Raw genomic sequence first — 16,397 nt, 5'->3', positions numbered from 1 at the left:
GCTCCCCAGGCTGGTCTTCCCAGCAGCCGTGTAGCCAGCGACCCTTGGTATTGTGGTCACATTCCTCCTCCAAAGTGACCAGTCACCGTCAGCGACGCTGGGAGAAAGCCGTGATGTTGCAGATGCTGTGGCATTTTCTGTCTAGCTTTTTCCCTAGGGCTGGGTGCCAAGGCTCCAAAGAGGGGAACGATAACGAAGTCAGAGGCACCCCAGCTCCTGCTCGGGGAGACCAGATGTCCAGCTTTTTGGGGAAACAAGACGGCAGGGCTGAGGCCACGGAAAAGAGACCCACCATTTTGCTGGTGGTTGGACCTGCAGAGCAGTTTCCTAAGGTAATGGCAACCTCAAGAGGACCTCCTAGTTTAGGGACTGGCCTAGGAACATTTTCCTGAAAAAAAGGAGTGTGGGGAAGAAGAGAGGACTTATAAATCCATTAGGTTGGTGTTGGGGGCCGGGAAGAAGTGTTAGACAATAAAGAGACCCAGACCTTCAGCCCAGAATCTTTCTGTGGCCACTGTGAAAGCTTTATTACCCTGTTAATACCCTATTATGGCCACTTCAGTGTGGACATTAGGGGAAGGAAGGTTGAATGGAATAGAAGATTTGCCATTTCAAATGGCCCCAGAAAGCCATTTGAAAGTAAAGGACAAACGATTACAATGTGTCTTATGGCCTAGCCTATCTGAACAATTCAGGGAGGACTGAGCTAAACCAGCAACACAGTGGACCTTCAAAGTTGAACCCAACAGCCTGGAGCTGGGCAGAGCCAGCCTGCCCTGCGCCCCAAAGGTCAGACCCCTTGCCTTGGCGGGCAGAGGGCCTTTGGGTCTGAGAGGAAGGGAGTGGTCAGAGGAGAGGCTGGAGTTTCCTGGTGCAGGGGCCTGTGCCTCTCTTGGTTCTGCGGGTCTGTTGAGTGCCAGGGCCTTCCGTCCATCTCGTGCCCTGAGCGTGGGTTATCTCATCTGATCTACACAAGAGCCAGGGTAAGTGGTGCCCCCATTTTGTAGATGAGAAACTGAGGTGCAGAAAGGTTAAGTAATTTGCCCAGGGTTAAACAATTGAGGGGTGGAGGTGAGATTTCTCCCTAATCTGTCTGGAACTTCGCCCTGCATTGTCTCACTTTCCCTTAAGAAAGCAGTTTCTAATGGGACCAGCGGAGTTCTTAGGGTGAGAACGGAGGTGCCGTCCAGCGGAGATTTCTCCTGCCTGCAGTAGGAGTGACCTTGCTCACTTCCTGAGCTTTGGTTATTTTGAATCTTTTCTCCTTTCTTAGAATAAAAACCAACTAGAGAAGGAGAATCTGCCCTGTGTCTGGCATGTTGTAGATTCCTAAAAAAATGTTTGTTCAATTGCTACATTTATAATAAATAAATGTTCCTTTTTCCATTGTTAAGTGGGAGGGACCTTTGATGCAACAACTTACTCGCAGTCTTTTAAGATTAAGCATTGAGAAGAACCCTTAGACTGTGATGAGCTCCAGGTGGGCAGTGATCTCTGCATCTGTATTATTCCTGGGATATGCTCTGAGAGGTGTCACTTTCTGCCTTTTGATTGTTTTAGATGAGCTCAAAAATGGCTGTGGCACTATCTTTTCTGAGGAACATTTATCTACAGACCAGCTTGCCTTGTGACTAAGGAATTAAGGAGTTGGCTGGCTCCCTTTTAAAGTCACCTACTTTTGACTTTAATAATTAATTGCTCCATTTTGTAGACTCATACTGGCACCTCTTGCCAGCCCTCTCCCAGGGTGGCCTTGCATTGGGACTTTCTGTTCTGAACAGCTTAGTTCCTGGCCTGCAGAGTCAGGATTGAGGAGGACTGAACCTGAGATGCACACCTTTCACTGCCTCAGGAGGGAGACAGATCAGCTGGCTTGGGGGGGCCAAGAGGGGGGTGAATCAGCCTGTTTGGTTTGAAGCAAAAAAGCAAACATATCTGGATGGTGCGGACTCTTTTAAAAGCAGGTAAACTGAGTATTGGAATAGTAGTAGCGTTTCTGCAGCCTGTGTCCTTTCCCAGTGCAGGTACCCTTAAAGGTAGGCTTTGGGGTTTGTGATCACTGGCTAATGGGGCCTGGCCTCCCCATTTCTCTCAGGAGTAGGCTCCCCAAACATTATGGAAACCTTAGAGAGAAGTTCAGGTTGGTTCTCAGGCTTCTCAGTTTGCCAGCAGCACGACTTTGTTTGGCTCTCACTTCCTATCTAAATATGTCTGCTAGTGAGTCAGTTCCCTGCGAGCTTTTATTCTAGAGACTGTCCTTGTTTCCCCTTTATCTTCAGCTGACAGTGAGTCTGCTGTCGAGTAGAAAGCCCTTAGTCTGGAGTGGGAGGTGCCCTCCAGATCCTGAGGGGCTGTCTTCTCCGAAGCCCGCATAATTTTGCTTATTGTGTGGCTGATTGCCAAGTGTAGGCAGGTTTCAGCTACATTGGGCTGTCATGGCAACCTGATCATCAAATGACACTGTAGCCACAGAGGCAAATGAGGTTCCAGAGCTGTAGGGGTGGGCGGGGCTAGAGCAGCCGGATGCTGGCAAGGCTCCTTTGCATATTAATATTTTGGCTTGGTCTGAGTCATTGCAGAGGAGGGGGAATACTTTATGACCTAATGCTGCACTCCCTAAGGTAGTCTGCCTGCCCTGGCCTTACTCATGGTATTTTGGCACATTCAGGAAGCACCTGTTTTATTGGCATGAAGCAGAGTGGTAGAACAAGGAAAGCTGGTGGTGGCATTGGCCGATTTGGGGTGGCAGGATGCTCTGGGAGGAACTACTGTACGGAGTTGATGAAATCTGATACCACTAAATTTGAAGGAACCTAGAGTTGCTGTCATTGTTCCTGAATGTTAATTGTTTCAGAGAAGAAACAAAAGTAGATCTGGGTCACAAAATTAGAATAAGAGAGCAGAAAAGACTGGTAGATGGCAGGAGGGGGAGAGACAGCTAGATATGGGATCTTAAAGAGCCTGAGCTGGGGTGAGACATCAGGAATGAGCATGAGCCCTTAGTCTTCCTCATTTGTATTTCTTATATGTGTTCAGAAGCAGTAACACGGATTCATTTGTTGTGTTTTAGCCAAGACTAAGCTTAAACTTGGTCGGGTTACACTGTTCCCACACACCCGCCACCTTCCAATTTGAGGTGCTGCTTACAGTAGTTCTCAGTGTCAGCCTGACAAGAGTTCTTTGGAAACTAATTTCAGATCTTTTGGCAGTGTCGGGTTTGATTTAGGTGCTGTTAAATGGCTGTTGTAACAAGACCTGGGGCCTGGTCAACCTCTCCTGACCTGTTTGCTCATCTCAGAGATTAAGGGGTGACTGCAGAGCCCCTTTGGGCCCTCTGTCTATAATTCCAAGGATGAAGCATTTACTTTGGACACTAGGTGCCTGGAGATTGGCTTACAGTTACAACCCCTTTTGAAAATTAACATTGGAATAGAATTAATGTTAACATTGTAAAGTAACATCTTGGCAAACATGCCAGACTTTTCAGAGAATATTTCCTGAGACCGTTGGTCTGTAAAGCAATGAGCTTTGTTATAACCAGGGAAATTCTATTCTAGTTTTTCTTTAAAATAGTTGCTCTTATTTGCTGAATGTTTTAATTTTTTTTCTTACACATTGAATATAGATTTCACTTTTATTTGGTATTGTTTTCAAATCTCTTCTCAGATTTGTCTTGTAAATACATCATAAAACTCAATGGTACAAAAAGAAAAAACTCAATGGTACAGTTACCAAAATTATATGAAAAATACATTTAAAAAATTATATCTTTATTGATTTCAGAGGGAGGAAGGGAGAAAGATAGAAACATCAATGATTAGAGAGTTGTCATTGATTGGCTGCCTCCTGCACGCCCCCAACTGGAGATCACACCTGCAACCCAGGCATGTGCTCTGACTGGGAATCGAGCTGCGATCTCCTGGATCCCTAGGTCAACCACTGAGCCATGGCCTGCTGGGCAAAAAATACATTTTATTAGGAAATTAACATCTCCAGCTGACAATTTATTCAGTCAAAATATTTGCCATTTTGGAAGAACTGCAGTCATCATTGAAATGCGACATTTCAACAGATCTGAGTAATTTATTTTTGTTTCAGAAGCAAATGTGAATAAATTAACAAAGGAACATCAGCATTTTGAAATTCAGCCCTTTTGTTTATAAATGCGAACCTCCTTTAAAAATAAAAATACATTATTTTGTTGAGGTGGATGGAATTGGGGTCTTAAGGCCTGCCAGGCCTGATTCATTTATTCAGGAACTACTTATATCCAGCACCTTCCGTGATCAAGGCAAGGGCTCCTTCTACACCAGGAGGTACAAATGTTTGAAACAATAGCCTCCAGCGTTCAAGCATCCCAACAATAGAGATAAAAATAGCCCCAAAGCCGAACATTCTGGATTGGACAGTTTAAGAGACAGTTGAGTGTCAGATGATTTAAGTGGAAATCTACCTGGACAGTCCTGAGCTGCCTCTGAATAGCTTGTGGGATCCACCCTAGTGAAGCCCAAGACTCGTTTATATAGGCTCGTCATCAGATCTTTTAGAAGGGCAGAAATGTCATATAAGTTGATAAAATCTGTTTTATGTTATACTCCGTAAGCTTCATCATCATCTTATTTTAAAATCCTTTTTTCATGTTCTTCGCAAAAAGCTTTTTAGCAAATTAAGAAATTCCTTTTACTTTTCTTGATCCCCAAATGATAGCCCCCCATTCTTATCCCTCCTGGTAGTGCGATTTGGACTATATTAGGAAGTGGTACTTCGTAGCAGGAGCAAGCGAGACTGACTTTCATTTCATCTTTGTGACGGGCTCTTCCTCCGCAGCATGAATCTCTGACACTTTCTGTGGGGAAGGAATGAGGTGGCGGTTGCAGGCTGGCATGGAGAGGATCACCCTGAAATAAAGATCAAATCTTGACTTTCCAGGACCTGATATCTTCTCTCACCCTCAACTCAAAGGGACCTCCTAGAGCAGCATTGCCCAGGGGAACTTTCTGTGATGGTGGGCATGCTCAGTGTGGACATGCTCAGTTGAGTCCATGTGGCTATGGAATACCTGAGCTTTGGCCGTGCCACCAAGGAACTAAATTTTTCATTTTATTTCAGCTAATTTAAAGTTTAACCGTTTCCATGTTGAGCAGCACAGTTCTAGGCTAGAAAGCTACAGCTGTACTGACCTGTCAAGTGTTCTGAGTGAACATGGCTCTGAAGACTACCTCTGTGGGTCTTAGGTGAGGCCCTGGCTGACCCCAGATTGATGCTGCTGGGGAGTCCCTTAGTACAACGACCTTTAAGCCTACAGTGTCCTCTTCCTGTCCCCATCATGTCAGCGCCTCAGTGCTATGGGATTCCCTGGAGAATCCTGCAGGGGAATGGGTGGGTTCTTGAGGTGCTCACCTAGTGGAGTGGCCTGGAAAAGGCACTGGACCTGGTCAGAACTGTGCCTAGGGGGCCGTGTAGCCAAGGTAGCCTGAATCGAGGGCTCAGCCAGCTGGGGCAGCTTCCCTGCGGATGAATGAGCCCACGGTGTGGCCACTTCATGGATGACTGGGGACCTGGCCCTCAACCATCCCACCCCCCCCTTATACTCTCGCAGCTAAAATGGGGCCTCGTCAGTAAGCATTGATTCAATCTCTACATCCACTTATTTTTCTGTTGGGAATGATTGCCTAAGGAGAGGAAGATCACCATATTGTGTGACGTGTTTGGGACCTTGTGGAGAAACAGGCTAAAGGCTATTTGTTCATTTGGAGGGGTATGCGGCCTGGGGATGAGGTTTGTTTGGACTCTGTCTGTCTTGGAAGAGTTAACTTGGGGAGCGAGTGACGTCAGTCCTGATCTTTATACCTCCTCTTGTGCAATCCAGGGCTCTGTGCTGATTGGCTGTTGGCAGGACTTAGAGTGGGAGGGATTTTTTCAATTAAGTAAAAGGGCGGGGCTTGAGCAGCCTACGACAGCTGTGCCCCAGTATATCTTGCGCAAGTTTGCCGGCAGCATTCCCCATTCTCCACGCTGCCAGAACTGCTCCTGTGGCGGGTGGCCGCTGAGCCCCGGCTCTCCCTCTCAGCATGCTCTGCCTGTGCCTGTATGTACCGCTCATCGGGGAGGCTCAGACCGAGTTCCAGTACTTCGAGTCCAAGGGGCTTCCCTCTGAGCTGAAGTCCATCTTCAAACTCAGTGTCTTTATCCCCTCCCAGGAGTTCTCCACCTTCCGCCAGTGGAAGCAGGTGTGTATGGGGGTCATGCTAGGCCAGGGAAGGCAGCGGGCATTTCATCAGTGTTGGCTGAGTGAATGAACGAGTGCTGGTAGGGGGATACCCGTGAAATGGGCGAGTTTTTCCCACGGTTGTCATGTGGCAATAGCCTGTGAAAGGGCTACTTCATGGGAATGACTGGCTTTCCTGTGACTTGAATTATAGGGAAGGCACTTTTGGAAGAAATGGAAAGGAATTCTCTTGCTGAGGAATGGTAGGGGGGATCCTGAGAAGGGAGGAATAGTCCAGCTGCTGTGGGGCTATTTCTCTGAGCTGGAGGTGGAAGCAGTATCATAGGTCACTCACCCCAATAAGCCTGTGGTTCACCTTGGTGGCAGAGCAGCCAGATACCAAAGAGCTTCGTGCCTACCATTCACCCCCGCCCTGAACGGCATGTAGATTCTATTTCCGCTCTTACCATAAATCTGCAGTGACAACCCCATACGTAATTCTTGGCTGAGAGCACAGTGTCTGCAGGAAGTTAACATAACTTCAGATAGTAGATAAAATACCAGTATTGGTCTCACATTCCAGCCACACCCACTGCGTTGTTCTTGGGATTGTGTTAGGTGACATGGCATCTGCCCAGGCCTCCTCCTAGCACCCTTGGTGACAGAGCAATCACAAAGAGCCACCAGGTGGTTTAGAGAGTGGCTGATCGTAATCATTGGAGAACACCAGCTTGCCAGTAGTCTGTCAATTTCCAAACCCACTGGTCAGAAGACTTGGAAACCCATATTGGTTTGTGGATAGTGAGTGAATTCTCGCTGAGAGAATTGGTCAACACAAGAAGACTATAACCATTTTCCTTAGGAGATTTTTGTTCCTAGTTGTGGGGTGTTGCTGGGTTGGAGTGACTCATGTATGTCCCCACCTTCTTAAGATTAACCTTTAGAATGGCAGCAGGATCTTTAGGGAGGCTGCTTTGGAGTCCAACAAGCCTGGCTTGAGGCCCACCCATCACTTCCCTAGCTGTGTGAGCTAGGATAAATGACTTAACCTCTCTGAGCTTCTGTTTCCTTCTCTGTAAAATGAGGGATATGATAGTGCCTACTTCCTAGAGCTGCTTATGAGAATTCAGCAGGTTACTAGAGATAATGCATTTAGCAGGACCCACGGCTTAGGACCTCAGGGTCTCTTCAAGCCTCTCGGGTCACTAAGCTAAGTAGAGCTCCCCTACTGTACAGTGCCTGCTGAGGGAGCTGAGGTTGGTTATGTCATCTGGCTCCCCTGAGGTCAGAGACTGGTGTGCCATCAAGCACATGCCCAGGAATAGTTCCCTGTAGCTCTTACTGCTTCTCCAGCCTCCTGAGTTCTCTTTGACTGTATTTCTGCCAAGCAGGCATTGGCAGGGGCCAGCTCTGCCCCATACCTTCACCCTGGCCACCGATTGTTCTGGGCCACTGCCACTTGTAGGGATTAAAAAGAGCAAGCTGCAGAGTTCCTGGTGGAATCTGGAACTCCAAGGCCATCCACATTTGGGCTGAGAGCATGTGGGCTGAGGCCTGGCGCCAGGGATAGCACTGCAGGGGAGCCAAGCAGCTGACCCTGGCGGTATGACAAGTTGGGCTTTAAAACACTTGGAATGAGAACTCACCAAGCCTGCCACTGCTGGCCTCTGCCTAAAGGGCCCCTGGGGTGGGAGGTGGGGGTAATACCTTTTTCTCTTTGCTTGTAAGAAAAGCAAGGTGGGTTCTTGGGTTCTGGCCAGTCCTTGGGGATCCAAGTGATGGCTTAGGGACTGTAGCAGGGGAAGCCTCTTGGGTCATTAGGGCCACCTCTGCTCACGGGTTAATGCAGTTGTTTCCTGGGGACAGGGCTCCACAAGGGACAAGCTGGTGCATGAGCTAAAGGACAAAACCTTACTTTTGTTTCATAGAAAATTGTACAAGCTGGTGATAAAGACCTTGATGGGCAACTAGACTTTGAAGAGTTCGTCCATTATCTCCAGGATCATGAGAAGAAACTGAGGCTGGTGTTCAAGAGTTTGGACAAAAAGAATGATGGTGAGTGAGCGTTGCCTCTCGAGCCAGTGGCCGGCCCTGTCTTGGGTTCCCCACCGCCCAGCTCACAGCTCACAGCCTCTATCGTTGCAGGACGCATCGACTCTCAGGAGATCATGCAGTCCCTGCGGGACCTGGGGGTCAAGATATCTGAACAGCAGGCAGAGAAAATTCTCAAGAGGTGAGTGCTTAGCTGGTCCCTGTGTTTGGCCTAACGAAACTCAGTGTGACGAAAGAAACGTCCCTGGACTAACTCTGGTGTCATCCACCGTACTGACCCTGTTCTCCGAACTTTGGCTTCTGGTGGTTTGAAGGGATGAATAAGTAACCCCTCCCCAGGTGCCAGGTCCCACCTGGAAATGTGCCTGTCCACCAGTGACCCTCAGGGAGAAAGGACTAGGCGGGGGGCATCAAGTAGGTGAGAGGCTAGCAGGGGATGCCCTTCTCTGCCTCATCAGCCCTCCACTTAGGTGGGCTTAACACCATAATCAGGTGCTGCCCCGAAAGACAGGTCGAAGGTGGCGGTGTTCCTGGGGGATGGCGTGGCTGCTGCTGTGCAGGGAGGTCGCACAGAATGTCCCTAGGAGCAGCATCCTCCTGGCAGAGCCTCTCCAGGTCCCTTGGGCCCAAAGCCCGCTGGTCAGGACAGCAGCCTCCTGGGCTGCTCGGGCTCTGCGGGGCGTGTCCTGTGCTATGCTGTGCGTGCCTCACTGACATCTGCTCGGAGCACTTATTTGTACTGTCTCTCCTCTCTCCTGTGCATCCTCCTTTGTCTGTCTGTCAGAATACGAACGGGCCATTTCTGGGGCCCTGTAACCTAGTAAGTATCCGTGTCACCCTGGTGACTGCCTCCCTCCTTAACCTTTGTGCCTGATCGGAATGTGGTTCTTGTGTCATTATATCCCATTCTTGTGCAAAGTGAAGTGCGGAGCCACCTTGCCTTGTCTCCTGGGGCAGAGGCACCCTCGTGGTGTCCTCGGTGGCCATGTGCCTGCCTGTGCCTCACCTGGAGGAGGGAAGTGTGGCTGACAGATGGGGCCTGTTTACAGTGGGCACCTGTGTTTCTCTTGCAGCATGGATAAAAATGGCACGATGACCATCGACTGGAACGAGTGGAGAGACTACCACCTCCTGCATCCAGTGGAAAACATCCCCGAGATCATTCTGTACTGGAAGCATTCCACGGTGAGCCCTCTCTCCCAGAGCCCGAAGGCAGTTTCCCCCTTGTCTGTTCACAGGGTCCCCTTTGCCCAGCATCAGTCCCCATCCAAGGGGTGGGGGGCCCAGCTTACCTCCCGTACAGTAGCAAGACTGTCTACTCCTCTGCCAGCCCCACAAAGCCCTCCACATGCCCCCTCCATTTCCCAGACGCTCGCACACCTGAATGGCCTGACCATTCCCCAAACACGGGGTTCCTCTGCCAGCAGTGCCCTCCTGTCCCCACAGGCTGCCTGTTCTTCAAGGCCCACTTTAAACACCCCGTCAGAGCTGTCATTGGGAAATACAGATCTGCACCCTCACTGGTAGTGTCCACATTGACTCCCCTGCCCTTGAGCCTCCTTCATGGAGGATGTGTCCCTCTTTGCTGGTCCTTGCTGAGCATCCCCTCGATTTTAGTCTGACCCACCCTAGGCTGTCAACTCCAGGAAGGGAGGCCAAGGTGCTCCTCCTGGTCAGTCTCCTGCAGTGCCCAGACCAGTGCCTCACCCTCAGGGGACACCTGGCATCTTTGTTGGGTGAAATTATGTGGACTGCTGACCCTGGGTCTGGCTTGGAGCCGCAGGTCATAGACGAGCTGACTCTGTCTGACCAGCCAGGATGCCACCCAGAAGAGAGGGTGATACGCAGGCATTGCACCCTCTCATATTTGCTAAGGCCTTACATAATGTTCTGCCAGTGAGTGTGATCTGGTTACGCATCAAGTTTCAGGAGAATGTTCACCCTTGGCTTGATCGCTTCAGTACAGCCAGCCTGGTGATCCTCAGCTGAAATGCCTGTGTCAGCTGTTCTCGCAAGAGCTGCCTTGCAATAACTGAACCACTGTCTGCGGGGTTTTGGAACTGCTTTCTTCCAGCTGTGCTCTCACATTCCATTCCTGGGCCTCTCCAAGTCCACAGACAGGGACCAGAGCTTTGCCACCTTCACATGGAGGAGGGCTGGGCTGGTGCATCAGTTTCCCACCCAAAGTCCTTGGTGTTCTCACCACCTGGGTGGCCCCTTCTAGATGGTGGAAGGTGGTGGATCTAGCTGTCCACCAGCAGCTCTGCCACAAGTGTTAGGGCCTGCCTGTTTGATCTTTGTTGGTCTTCCTCGTAGATCTTTGATGTAGGTGAGAATCTGACGGTCCCCGATGAGTTCACAGTGGAGGAGAGGCAGACGGGGATGTGGTGGAGACACCTCGTGGCTGGAGGTGGGGCCGGGGCTGTATCCAGAACCTGCACAGCTCCCCTGGACAGACTCAAGGTGCTCATGCAGGTACGCAGGAAAACAGGCCCCAAACCTCCTGGCTTCCACCCTGGGGTTCTTCAGTGGGTTGGTCTCCCCTCCCTTGTCTGGGGCCCTGCTTTGGGCCCATATTTTTCTGTCCCAATAAATTAGATTGGAATTATTGCTCAGACAAGGACAACAGTAGATCCAGGCCTGGGTGACCTTTTGCACATAGCTGATCTAATTTTATTCAAGGCCCTTAAGCCAGGGGTCACATTCCAGGGCCATAATGTGAACAGGTAAAGCCATTGAGAATGGGAGTGTGGCAGGAACCTTTCTTTGGACACTTCTTGTGTAGGTGTCACATGGGGGAAGGTGTGAGCAGATGGTCACCTGGCCCAGACACCATTATCATTGCCAATGCCTGACTCCATGACCGTAGGAGAGATAAGCTAGACCAGCGTCAGGGGCAGGGTTTCAAAATCAATCTGCATAAGCGTTCACTGTTGGACTTTAGCATCTTAGGAGCAGTGGCCATTTGCCCCTTGTCCCTTGTTTGTTCTGGCACTTTCCTGCTCAGAAGAGGCGTCATCCTTTCCCTTCCCCCTTTGCCCTCCTGGCCCGCCTTGGTTTGAAGCCTGTTGATCACGAATGTGACCCCTCCTTGTGGGAAACAGGGAAGTGGAGTGGGTTAGGGAGAAGAGCTCTAGGCCTCGAATCTGGCCCCAGCTCACCCTCAGAGTTGTGTGATCTTGGTCAAGTCACTTGACCCCCAGGACTTCATTCCTCTGAGCCGGAGGGGCTTTTTAACACGTCGCCTTCCTTGTCAGTTTTGTTCTCTTCACCGAATTCCCAGGGATGCTGCAGCTACTGAAAGCATTTCTCCCGGGCGAAATGACACAGCCCTGCTGTGTACCTTAAAGTAACCCAGTGGGGGTGGGGCATGCAAGCACAGGGATTGGCTGTGGTTTCATGATTGTGGAAGCTGATCATGGGTTCATGGGAGCTCATTATATAAATCTCTGTACTGTTGTACATATTTGAAATTTTTCCATAATAAAAAGCTCAATTTTTTTTTTTTTCTAAATCCTCACCCGAGGATATGTTTTTATTGCTTTTAGAGAGAGCAGAAGGGGGAGAGACAGAAGAGAAACATCAATGGGTTGCCTCCCCTGTACGCCCCAACCAGGGATCAAACCCACAACCTTTTGGTGTGCAGGACAATGCTCCAACCAACTGAGCCACCCAGCCAGGGCAGTTCAGTTTTTTTAATTTTAAAAAGTAGCCCTTGCAGAGGAGTTTAGCACAGTGTTGGCACACAGTAGGTGCATGGTGAGATCTAGCTGGACTTAGAGTGGTCCTGTTTGAGTCTCACAGTGCTGAGTTAGTCTTCAGAATACGAGAGGGAAGAGCCTGCCCGTCGACCGTGATGGTTGGCCAGTGAGAAAAGGCTCTCTGTCGGATGATGGCATCTCTGGGGCCCCTGAGTTCTCTGACCCCTTGTTCTTCCCTCCTCAGGTCCACGCCTCCCGAAGCAACAACATGTGCATCGTGGGCGGGTTCACCCAGATGATTCGAGAGGGAGGGGCCAGGTCACTCTGGCGGGGCAACGGCATCAATGTCATCAAAATTGCCCCTGAGTCGGCCATCAAATTCATGGCCTATGAGCAGGTGAGGACCCGGCTCCCCAGGAAGAGTTGTCACTTGCAGCTTTCTGCTGAGTTGCTCCTGGGCTGAGGTCTCTGCTCTGCAGATGCCCTAGAACCTGGAGCCAGTCACTGTACCTGAGGGAGAGCAGGGTGAGGTGGGACGTGGGAGGCCCGGGTCTGACCCTGTCTCTGCTGCCATTTCCGCTGTAGGCCAGCTCCTTCCATTTCTGGGAAGTGTCAAATGGGCCAGGGACACCATGTCTCAGCTAAGCCTGACTGGCTCCGTGAGGAAGGGTGGGCCAGGGGATGGTGAACTGGTGTCGGGTGTATCAGTTTGTTTGCTCCCTGATGTAGATCAAGCGTCTTGTTGGGAGTGACCAGGAGACTCTAAGGATTCACGAGAGACTTGTGGCAGGGTCCTTGGCAGGGGCCATCGCTCAGAGCAGCATCTACCCGATGGAGGTGAGAGACCACCTTGGTCCTAGGGTGGGCAGTGTGTGTGGGGATGAGGCTGAGGGGTGAGCTGTGTTCATGCTTTGTTGCTTCTGTTGGGTTCTGCAGGTTCTGAAGACCCGGATGGCCCTGCGCAAGACAGGCCAGTACTCGGGCATGCTGGACTGTGCCAGGAAGATCCTGGCCAGAGAGGGCATGGCTGCCTTCTACAAAGGCTATGTTCCCAACATGCTGGGGATCATCCCCTATGCTGGGATAGACCTAGCTGTCTACGAGGTGAGGCCCTAAGGGCGCAGGCACCTTGAAACCCCCTTCTCACCAGGTCCCCACCTGCTGTCTCCATGCCTGATAACCACTGGGGATGGGTGGGACAGGAACGGCACCAAAGAGTGTCTCTTTCCTTCAGACTCATCCATTCATTGCAAGGGTCTCATGGCAGCCCCCACCTCTGCTCCCCCAGAGACTTGGCACCCAGATCTCCAGAGCACAATGCCCTGGGGGTTCACTGGGCCCCCAGCAGACTCCAAGTGACAAGTCAGTTTCTCTGTTGGGGAAGGGGGTGCTGCCTCTGCCTCATCCCCATTTCCTGGTCTGCCCAGAATCCCCAGTGACAGCAGAAACAAAGGGCAGGCAGACCAGGCGCTCAGCCAGCCCAGGCCAAGTGAATCAAGTTACAGTGGCCTCATAGATCCCATGTGATGGGATCCAGTAATTTTTGCCTCCCCCACCCCCCAGCCTCTCCTTGCTTCACAAGCTCTCTCTCCTTGGAGCTTGCAGGCACTTTGGCTCATCCCTGCACCCTTTCCCCTTGCAGACACTCAAGAATGCCTGGCTGCAGCGCTATGCAGTGAACAGCGCAGACCCTGGAGTGTTTGTGCTCCTGGCCTGTGGCACCATGTCCAGCACCTGTGGCCAGCTGGCCAGCTACCCACTGGCCCTGGTCAGGACCCGGATGCAGGCCCAAGGTAAGGCTGGTCCTAGGCCAGTCCCCAGGGGCCTTTGTCCCTGGGCAAATTGGGATCCAGGGAGAAGTTAGTGAAAGGCCTCTGATGGGCAACCTTTCTCTCTGCAGCCTCCATTGAGGGCGCTCCGGAGGTGACCATGAGCAGCCTCTTCAAACAGATCCTGCAGACTGAGGGAGCCTTTGGCCTGTACCGGGGGCTGGCCCCCAACTTCATGAAGGTGATCCCAGCCGTGAGCATCAGCTATGTGGTGTACGAGAACCTGAAGATCACCCTGGGCGTGCAGTCTCGGTGATGGGAGGGAGGACAGCCCCACCTAGCGGACTTGCTGATCCTGGGCCTGCAGCCCTGGGATGTGTAGCCATCTCATTCTGTGAATGTGCCAACACTAAGCTGACTTAAGCCAAGCTGTGAAAACCCTGGGGTGCACCCGCAGGGAGGGGTGGGGGGAGCTGGCAGAATCACTGGGTGTGTCCTGCTGACCATGGCTGACCCTCGTGTCCATTCCAGGGAAGACCCGTGGGTATCCCTCGGGTCCAGGGGTCAGCAGGACTCAGGCTTCTGCGCAGTAGAGACCGAGCGTTTCCTGTAGTGCCTGCCAGACAGCGGGGCTTGGAGGCCGGCTTAGTTCTTTCATCTCCTCTTCCCACCCAGACCATGTGCCATGGGCCCCTGCCCTCCGGCCTGCTGGGTGTCTGTCCCATGCCCACTTTGCTTCTTTCTCACTGCTGTTTTAACATGGTAGGAGGAGGGCTACCAGCCTACTCCCATGACCCGCTCGCTCCTCTCCCCTGAGCCCATGGGGAAAGGTGCTTCCACCTGAGCTCACCACCCTGATTTCCCGACCTACAGCATCGCCTCTGGCTAGGTTGTGCAGAGGAGAAAGAGGAATCTGGCTGTGTGCTCACCCTCCTCTGAGCCCACCAGCGGAGGGGCACCAATGCGCTTGTGCATGCAGGGGCAAGGCCCGGCCCCACCCTCGGCTGCCTGGCACCCGGGCGCATGGCTTCCCGGGAGGCGTGTGCCCTGTGCTGCTGGAGGTCTCCTGGTGCTCTGAGCTGGCTCCAGACTCTGCCTGGACTGGCACCAGCTCAGGACCAACTCCCTGTCCCCGCTCTGGCATGAGGGCAGTGGGGCATGGTGGTGTAACGGGAAGGCCAGTTTCTGCCCCATGTCTGCGTGCCCTGAGAGAAGGGAAAGGGGTTAACAGCCTTAATTATGTATTTTTGAGAAAAGAGTTTTGTTCAGAAAGACAAGCTGGACAAATGTGCAAGTTCTGTGCTTCCAGAGGGAAGACAACCCGAGAAGGCGGCTTGGTTGACGCACTAAAGCCTGCTTCCAACGCCCTGGGGGTTTCCGTCCAGTCCCAGCTGGGGCAAAGTGGGACCAGCCTCACATTCCACTGACGCAGCGTGTACACTGCTTGGAGCCTATTTATTTCCTATTTATTTGAACAGATTTATGTCCTAACTATTTTTATAGATTTGTTTAATTAATAGCCTGTCATTTTCAAGTTCATTTTTTATTCATATTTATGTTTATGGTTGATTGTACCTTCCCAGTACCCGAGAGGTGGGGTGAGGAGAGAACGTAGGAGCAGCCTTCCTGTCACTGCCCACGCCGGCGCCACATCTTTCCAAAGAAAGGGGCAAGGAGGGGAGCCCCTGATCACAGAGAGGTGTCCTTTGGCAGGTTGGGGCAGGGCGTGCACCCAGGAAGCCTTAGGACCTGAGGGTTTGACTAGGGGTGGGACGAGTGGGAGAAACCTCAATTCCATTGAGGATGGAAGTCCGAATCCTTTTTTGGACCAGGATTCTTTATTTCACTCTTTCTGAGTGACAAGGCAGCGAGGTTCCTATCACTGTGAGTTTGGGGTGGGGCCAGAGGAGAGGGGGGCCAGCTCCCCACGCCACCTGTGAAGTGGACTGCTTCCTTGCAGCCCCGCTCCTGCTGCCTCTCAGCAGCGCTGGTCAGCCTGCAGCCTCCAGTTGCACTTTTCATTCCACCAGAATGGCCCGGTGAGGACAATTTAAACAGGATGCAAAGATCAATGCAAAAATTATTGTTATATATATATATATATATATACACACACACACAGTTCTAACTGGAATTGCAAAAAAGCAAATTAGGAAAGAATTGGGAGTTGTCGTTTAAAACAGCCTTCAAATAAAGTTTCAAAGCCGATGTTGGAGCCTGATTTTTCTGATCTGGGCTTGGGTGGTGGTGGGGTGTTCACATGTTAGAAAATGAACCCACTTTTTTCATCATAGAAAACAAAGCCACCCTCTCAGGGTTTCTCGAAGAGGCTCCCTCTTTAGAATGTGTGTTTGTTGGATTTGGGGTGCTCTGACCAGACTACTGTGCTCTCTGATTGCTGAGTCTGGTGGTCCCCCCACAGCCCTCTGATTTGGCTCCTCTCCGGTAGAGCTGGTTGCTCCCTCCTGCTTGAAGCAGCTCCAGCCACCACCAGCTTCACCTCACTGGCTGCCCCTCCCCAGCCTCCCAGTTGGTTCCTGCCCATCTTTCTGGCTTAGAGATGTTGGAGGGCCCCACCTGGCTCTGTTTGCTTTCTGCCTGTCACCCCAGGAGAGGATGAGGCCTTGGGGGCAGGGCTGTGTTTGCAACCCTAAGATAGTGCCCGGT

The 16,397-nt window shown here is 51.4% G+C and overlaps 1 protein-coding gene across 4 annotated transcripts in view; it reads left to right on the top strand.

The window, feature by feature from the left end:
- Positions 1-15,938, top strand: part of SLC25A25 (solute carrier family 25 member 25) — a gene marked incomplete at its 5' end in the record, with an annotated part of 32,090 nt that extends 16,152 nt beyond the window's left edge. The window contains 10 exons of one of the 4 annotated variants that reach the window (XM_081151190.1): positions 6,144-6,230; positions 8,137-8,263; positions 8,354-8,441; positions 9,334-9,445; positions 10,577-10,735; positions 12,206-12,358; positions 12,691-12,798; positions 12,898-13,065; positions 13,604-13,754; positions 13,862-15,937. In XM_081151190.1, the coding sequence (XP_081007316.1) occupies positions 6,144-6,230; positions 8,137-8,263; positions 8,354-8,441; positions 9,334-9,445; positions 10,577-10,735; positions 12,206-12,358; positions 12,691-12,798; positions 12,898-13,065; positions 13,604-13,754; positions 13,862-14,046 (1,338 nt within the window). In that variant the 3' untranslated portion in view covers positions 14,047-15,937. Of the gene's footprint in view, positions 1-113; positions 333-6,008; positions 6,231-8,136; positions 8,264-8,353; positions 8,442-9,333; positions 9,446-10,576; positions 10,736-12,205; positions 12,359-12,690; positions 12,799-12,897; positions 13,066-13,603; positions 13,755-13,861 lie in introns of those variants that run through there. The other 3 variants (XM_081151191.1, XM_081151189.1, XM_081151188.1) reach the window with 3 other exon arrangements.
- Positions 15,939-16,397: the final 459 nt, after the last annotated feature.

The sequence above is a fragment of the Miniopterus schreibersii genome (genome assembly GCF_964146895.1).
Source record: "Miniopterus schreibersii genome assembly, chromosome: 11".
In the NCBI taxonomy this organism is placed as follows: Eukaryota; Metazoa; Chordata; class Mammalia; order Chiroptera; family Miniopteridae; genus Miniopterus; species Miniopterus schreibersii.
Note: the sequence above shows the minus strand (reverse complement) of the source record. Positions and strands in the feature narration are given on the sequence as shown.